At 36.4% G+C, this 7630-nt stretch overlaps 1 protein-coding gene across 2 annotated transcripts in view; it reads left to right on the top strand.

Moving 5' to 3' along the window:
• Usp42 (ubiquitin specific peptidase 42) overlaps positions 1 to 7630 on the top strand; it is a 45388-nt gene that overhangs the window by 12789 nt on the left and 24969 nt on the right. The window contains exons 4-5 of one of the 2 annotated variants that reach the window (XM_010642762.2): positions 4107 to 4350; positions 6187 to 6387. In XM_010642762.2, coding sequence (XP_010641064.1) covers positions 4116 to 4350; positions 6187 to 6387 — 436 coding nt within the window. In that variant the 5' untranslated portion in view covers positions 4107 to 4115. Of the gene's footprint in view, positions 1 to 4023; positions 4351 to 6186; positions 6388 to 7630 lie in introns of those variants that run through there. The other variant, XM_019210469.2, reaches the window with a different exon arrangement.

Here is a 7630-nt window from a genome sequence, read left to right on the forward strand (position 1 = left end):
CGCGTGGTGTCCGAGCTGCCCACACTGGGCGAGGCGGGCACGGAGGGGAGGCTGGCGGGCGGCGCGTCCCTAAAAGCATGTGTGCCTCCCTCGCGCTCTTTATGTTTGGGGCTGGACGAGCCAACTTACCTGGAAAGGCGGCTTGCGGGGCCTGGGGGGGTGTGTTGGGTGGAGCATCAGTTTCAGATATTTGAAATGAAAATTTGACGGGACGGAGCTTTTATCACCCAGGACTTTAACCTCTAATGAATGCATTCAGATTACTTTTGTTGAATAGCTCTTATGTTCCCGGGGGTGGGGGGAGTCTTGTTTATGGGAAAACATGTTAGTTATTTCAAGCAAATATACTCCCATAACGGTGAAAGTGGTTGAAAACTGTTTAGCTAACTCCTCTTTTTCAAAAGAGCAACGGTATTGCAGGCTCTCATGCATTTTTGGAGTAAAAATAATTCACTTTTTACGGTGCTACTCATTCAAAGTGCATAGGGTTTATGAATAATCAGCTTCATTTGATTTTACTTAGAATCAGTTTCACTTTCTTTTCTAAATACAGTATTTGGTTTGTAAAGATTTAAGGCTAATCGTGTTTTATTTACTTAACTATAATTAAAATCAAGGCTGTGTCCTTTTAAAACTTGTGTGTCTCAAAACGGAAATGGTACAAAAACCTGTGTTACGTTGTTTATGAAGAACTATAATGTAACAGTTTCTGTTTAAATATGTTGATGTGTACTTTAGTGCAAGTGAAGTGCCACAGTGTTTAAATAGTGATACTCTTTAAAACGAAAAAAAATGCATTCTTAACATTTGGTCACCATGAGGGAGGGAGACTTACCTGTGTGTAAAGGACCAGGGATTTTAAAGCTGTTGAGTAAAAAATTGCACTTAAAGCAAAGGTAACATTTGTGAAGTTGATTTGTCTCATTCTTACACATGCATCAAACTTTGATTCGTGTTCCTGTTTTTTTTAACATGCTCTGGTAACTTTTGTATATCTTTAGGAGGTGTTGAGAGGAATGTTAAACTTTTCATTGGAGTAGTTTAAAAGTCTTGATATTTATAGCAGTAGTTTTTAGAAGCTTTACTGACATTAAAGAACATGGAACTATTTGAATCTTAACATTGTTTGGCTGTAAGAAAGGTCATCTCTGTGGCAGATGGAGTCTGGTTTGATAACTGATGGTTTTAGAGTAAGATTTCATTGCCTGGATATATAATCAATGAATTTGGTTTATATTTCCAGACTTGTAATAATATTATTACTGATGAGTTGTATTTTCCTTACATTTATTTTTCATTTAAGGTTTTCTTTTTCTCTTCTAGAGCAAATAAAATGGTTTTATTTGGTTATTTGTTAATCATTGTCCCAAAGTAATGTTTATCAGGAAAATCGAGACTTTTGTTGCTATTTTATATTATCATACATAAGGCTAGATTAGCCTTTTTATTACTTAATTTTGGCTTTCTTTTCCTACTCTGCTGTCTCTTTTCTAACACGTTTCCATATCTGCTGATAGGTCAGGAGAATGTGAACTTCATTAGAATGATAGACTCAAGCTTTCTTCTTGAATGAGAGTCAAGTATTTACAGTTAAAAAATTAAATCTTTTAAGCTTACTAAGATCTAACATTTTCTTTTCTGTTTCTCCATTAGCATCCCAAACTTTTAAGGTTGTACTGTTTGGGTAACAATCTTGCTTAGTTAAAAATTATACACAAAATCTTACTGTGAGCACCAAGTGCACGGTAATATTTGCTGAAGTGGGACATACATGGTATTTTTTGAGACAGTTTATTTTTTGAGATAGTTCAAGCTTACCTTGAACTCACTGTGGAGCCCAGGATGTCCTTGAACTCATAGTGATGCCCCTGCCAGGGCCTCCCGAGTGCTGGGATTACAGCATACACCATGTCCGCATATGGGTACTTTAAAGGTAGCTCAAATTTCAGTATATGTGGACTAAGAGTATTTAAGGGATTAAATGAGATGCCATATATAAGTAATTTAACATAAGCTGGTGCTAGAAGCAAATGCTAGTTACTTCCTTGTTTGCAGAAATTTTGTTCATTGAACATGTGTGAAAAGTTTTCTCTATACTAGGTCATGATATAAAAACATGATATGCTTTGTTTTTAATGTTATATTTTTATGACCATATGATATGTTCTCTACTATGATATGAAAACATACTAGAGATCACCAAGTAAAATAGCTGTAGAGTAAATACTAAAGTGCTGCTGTAGAAATCAGCACAAGGGTGCTGGAGGAGCTTCTAGGAGAGGTTTTTAACTTAATCTTAGGGGAAAGGAATTGTCAAGGAAAGTGTCCCAGAAGAAATGAGCTCTAACCTGAGTAGAAATGTTAACTGGCCAGAGGGGAAAAGATAGGAAAGAAAGTAGACTTTTAAAAAGAATAGCATGTGCACAGTCCAGAGAGTGGGGCTGAAATATAAACTGAGTGTGGTGGGGACATCATAGGGAGTGCTGGCAGTCACTAGGTCAGAGTGCCAACTCTAGGGTCAGGACTGGTGCCATGCATGCAGAGTTTCTCCATGATAGTGGCATACTTGGATTGGCTGCCTGGGCACTCTAGGAAACATAACTTTTAAGTACTCTGTTGAAGGTGGTCTAGTGAGGAGGAGGCCTGGCTACTCCTGGTCCCAGTTTCTAACAAGTTGATAAACCTTGTGAAATCTTGTTTTGTTTTGTTTTTTTTTATTGGTACATTTAAGGTGTACAATATAATGACATTCATCATTGGAAATTTGCACCTTTACATAATCCATCTTGGTTCTTATTTTTTCCCCATCACCCTGCCCTCCCTTAACCCCTCCACCCTTCCCTATCTACAAAGACTTTGTCCTTTTTTGTTGTTGTTGTTGGTACGGGGGATCGAACTCAGGACCTTGCACTTGTGAGGCAGGTGGTAGAACCACTGAGCTAAATCCCATAGACCTTGTGGATTCCTGTGTGATCTTTCATAGTGTCATTATGAAAATTAAACAAGTTAATGTTTGTCCATCAGTACAGTCCCCTGAACAGTGCTTAGTTAGTAGCTTTAAAATAGGATTTAGAGAGAAAATTATAATTAAGTACTTTTATAACATGTATTTGTGTTCAAGTTTGATGTCAAAAGTCCTACAAGTTTTATTTTAAAAATTGTAATACTGGGGGCTGGGGATTTAGCTCAGCGGTTCGGTAGCCTGCCTTGCAAGCGCAAGGACCCAAGTCCGATCCCCGGTACCAAAAAAAAAAAAAAAAAAAAAAATTGTAATACTGTATAAATGAACCTCTTTTCAGAAAAATGTTTGTTCCAAAGATGAGACTTACTATAACTATAATTTCTTAAGAGTATAATGTACTTCATACAATGTTGTTTTGTACTTTTTTGAGGCAGAATCTTTACACATAGTCCAGGGCTGGCCTTGAATTCCCTGTGTAGCTCAGGCTGGTCTCAAACTTGAGATTTTCCTTCCTCAGCTCATGGTGCTAGTATTATAGACATGCACCATTATGCCCTGTTCTCATTTTGGACTTTAAGCTAAAAAAAAAAAAAAAAAAAAAAAACAAAAACTTCACGTAGTGTAATAGTTTATTAGTACTAGTTCCCAGTGTTAGATACAAGTAGGTACTTAGTAAATATGAGTATATGTAGAATTAGAAATTAAAGTGATTATAAACTGAAATATACTTTTAGGAGGCCTTCAAATACTTTATTAAAGTTTTTTTTTGGGGGGAGCTGTGGATCAAACTTGGGACCTTGCACTTGTGAGGCAGGTGGCAGAACCACTGGGGTAAATCCCTGGCCCTTTATTAAAGATTTTGAATGAAAAATTATTGATATTTTTGGATTAGCATGATTCTAAATGTCCCAAGAAAATTATTAAAAAGTAGTAGAGGGCTGAGGATATAGTTAAGTGGTAGAGTGCTTGGCAGGCATGGGTGAGACCCTAGGTTTAATCCCTAGCACTGCAAAAAAAAAAAAAGAAAATACTGCTGCTTTTATACTTGGATAGTTTGTTTGAAAATAATTTAAAATGGATAGAAAACATTCCAAAGATTACTTTTCTTACTTTATGAAATAAATGTGGGCTTTTTGACTTGCAGAATTGAACAATGACCATAGTTGACAAAGTTGAATCTTCAGACCTCTCAGCCTGTCAGAATCAGCCTGGCAGTTCTGAGGCAGTCTCACCTGGAGACATGGATGCGGGCTCTGCCAGCTGGGGTGCTGTGTCTGCATTGAGTGATGTTTCCAGTCACACGCCTTCTTTAGGACCAGTACCTGGTGCTGTCTATTCAAATCCGGCTGTACCTGATAAATCAGAGCTATCACCACAAAAGGATCAAGGTACTATTTTTTTTTTTAAACATTGCCAGATGCTTCTGTGTGAATGCTGTCAATGGGTTGGTAGTTTCAGAGAGGGGCTTATTTAGTAAGAGATATTGCCACGTGGGTGGCCAGCATTATTTGATGAAAAAGAAATTATTTTCCTTTAGTGAGTAAGCATTCGTTATTAGCATTCATTAATAACATTCATTATTAACAGGGTATTATTCTCTTGTTACTAAAATATGAGTAAGTTTTTTTATTTGTAATGTTTTGAAGGACAAACTATCTTGAAGAGAATGGAGATGACCAAGCTTTATATTTCCAGTTTTCCAGTAGTTATAGTTTCCTAAGTAGATACAGTATCTATCTTTGGAAAAGAGCAGATAATATAAGTGTTACATTTGTTGAAATTCATCCATATAAATGAAACATTGATGCTTTTAATTGGTACTTTTAAGACTTGGATTAAAAGTCTTGAAGATTTGAAATACAAAGAAAGGTAATACTAGACTTAGTTGCTAATTGAAATGTTGTCTAGTTTAAAATATATCACAAAACACAGACAGTTTGATTGAATATTGCACATAGAGTTTTACAATCCTTTGGCTTTACCATGAAGACTTTCCCACAGGCCATCTTTCCTTAAGGCTCCAGCTCCTATCATGTTGCTGGGGTTTTCCTTTCTCTCCCTTAGGACTTGGCTCACATCTCCTCACTCTGTCCTTCTTGGGGACTCTTGTCTTACAGGCTCATTTCCCATCAAGCCAAAGCCTATTAAATAATTATTAATATCCCCTCAAATAGAGAACCACTATAGGCCATCGTTGCCTTTCATAACACCAAGAGACTAGCCATCCTTTGAAAAATTAGTTTTGCTACTGGTAATTTTGAACTTTCCTAGTAGTTTCTTCAATATCACTTGTATTCTTAGTTACTAGTAATCTTTAAAAGCCTTGACAATAGATACAAACCTTTTTAGGACACACATATGTAGTACACTTACAAGTAACAGCCTGGTTCAAAGACAGTAGTCTTAGTGGTAAATGGGGACATCAGTATGAACCATCAGAACTGAAAATGACCCCTGGGAAGGCTCAGCTGCTGTGATGGTAAGAATGGAGGTGGTACTGAACAGGCATCCAAAGTAAATATTAAAGGGAATTGGGTTATCTTATGTATTCTGTTAGTTATAATGAACTCCTATGAAGTCACCAGCCATTCTTGACATGTACTAACTTAGAGCCAGCTCACCCACTGACCCTGTCCCCAGTATTTTAAAAGCAAATCCAATATTTCATATTTAATTTCTAAATATTTTAGTGTGTATATGTGTAGAATTCTTTTAAAAGTTACAGATGTCTGTTAAAAATCTAGTCAATATTCAGATGTCTGTGGTTGTCATAAAATTTTTTTTCAGTACTAGAATACCAGGGATTGAACCCAGGAAGTGCTGAGCTATTTTTTTTATTTATTGCTAAGTTGTCCAGACTGGCCTAAAACTTGCCATCCTTCTGCCTCAGTCTCTTGAGCAGCTGTGACTACAGGTGTGCACTATCATGCCTGGCTATATAATTTGTTTTCAGTAGTCATTGAAAGCAGCAACCAAATGGAGTCTGCACTTTGCATTTGTGGATATGTCTGTGAAATTTCTTTTAATTTGTAAACCTCCCCACTTTGTTTGCAATTTATTTATTGAAGAAACTGAATAGTTTCTCATATTCTAGGTTGTCTTTTTAAATGTCCCTTTCTAACCTTGTATTTCTGGCAGTGATAATGAGATTTAGAATTTTGATTTATTTGGCTTTAGAAGTATGTCAAGTTTTGTTTTTAAATCTTTGCTGTTTATTTTTCTAGCCCTAGGTGATGGCATTGCTCCGCCACAGAAAATTCTATTTCCATCAGAGAAGATTTGTCTTAAGTGGCAACAAACTCATAGAGTTGGCGCTGGGCTTCAGAATTTGGGTAATACCTGTTTTGCCAATGCAGCATTGCAGTGTTTGACATATACACCACCTCTCGCCAATTACATGTTATCACACGAACACTCCAAGACATGTAAGTGTTCTGAGCTGTGGTGAGTTTGTGGACTGTGGTATGCTAACCTACTCAATTTTTTCCCTCTGATTTGAAAAGAATCAAGTTGAGTTATGTGATCATTAAGAAGTTGGTTTATTCTTTTAGAATCCAGGATTTGTATTTAGCTTACCTGAGAAGCATACTGCATCTAATTTGACCTGGGATTGGGTATTTAAAAGGAAACTTATTTTATCATCATTTAGCATTTCTAACTCCCTCCTGGTTTTCTCCATTTGTTAAAAATGTTTTTGTTTTCATTTTTGTTGTACTGGGGATTGAATCCAGGATCTCACACATGCTAGGCAAGTGCTGCACCACTGAACTACACTCCCAGTTCTTACACTTATTAAAAATGTGACATAATGTCTGACATTAACAGTTGGGACAAACGGTTAAAAAACCTGTCCCTCTGGTATTCATTGGAAGGCTTGATTCATTTCAGGCTTATAACTCTTAGCACTGCCTCCAACCTTGTCATACAGGACTTTCTTTTAGCATTTGAGAGCTCCATCTTCAATCTACAAGGCAGAAAATCAGTTAAAACATATGAAGATGTCTTTAAATAGGAGCCAGCTCAATGTTGACTAGCAAAACAATTTAGAATATCCACTTTTGACCTCCGGCATGTCTGAATCTGTCATCTTATATAAATGAAGTATTCCTGTTCTTTACTCTGAATTAATGTTCATATTTATATGTGCACTCTGGTTCTATATGTCAGTGATTTGGCTAAAACAAATGAAAAAACCGCCTTAGTTTTTTCTTGAACAATTCTTTACTGAATAGAGAATTTAAACTGTTTTACAACTGTTTTTTTCATCAAAAGAGCAAAGTAATACTTGTATTTGGTAAGTACAGAAAAACTTAAACCAAAGAAAAATCACTTAGAATCTCATCACCCAGAAGTATTTGCCATGCCAAGGGTTTTTAAATTATAGAATGAACATTCTGTTTGCCCTCAATTTCTAAGCCTCCGTTTCATTCCTTACAGACAGCTTTCCTATCACTGTTGTGCTTAGTGAAAGTAGGGTGTGGCTGAAAAACCCAGTACTGGCACCTGTACAGCAAGAAAAAGTATACATGTCCTATATATATTTTGTCCTGTTTTGTTAGATTTATACCTTTTTTTATCCCGGAGATTGAAGCTTACGCTTATGAGGCAGGTGGAGATTTATACCTTTTTATTCCTCCTCCTCCTGTTTTTTTTTTTTTTTTTTTCTTT

The sequence above is a fragment of the Fukomys damarensis genome, unplaced genomic scaffold, assembly GCF_012274545.1.
Source record: "Fukomys damarensis isolate Sample0158 unplaced genomic scaffold, DMR_v1.0_HiC HiC_scaffold_17, whole genome shotgun sequence".
NCBI lineage: Eukaryota > Metazoa > Chordata > Mammalia > Rodentia > Bathyergidae > Fukomys > Fukomys damarensis.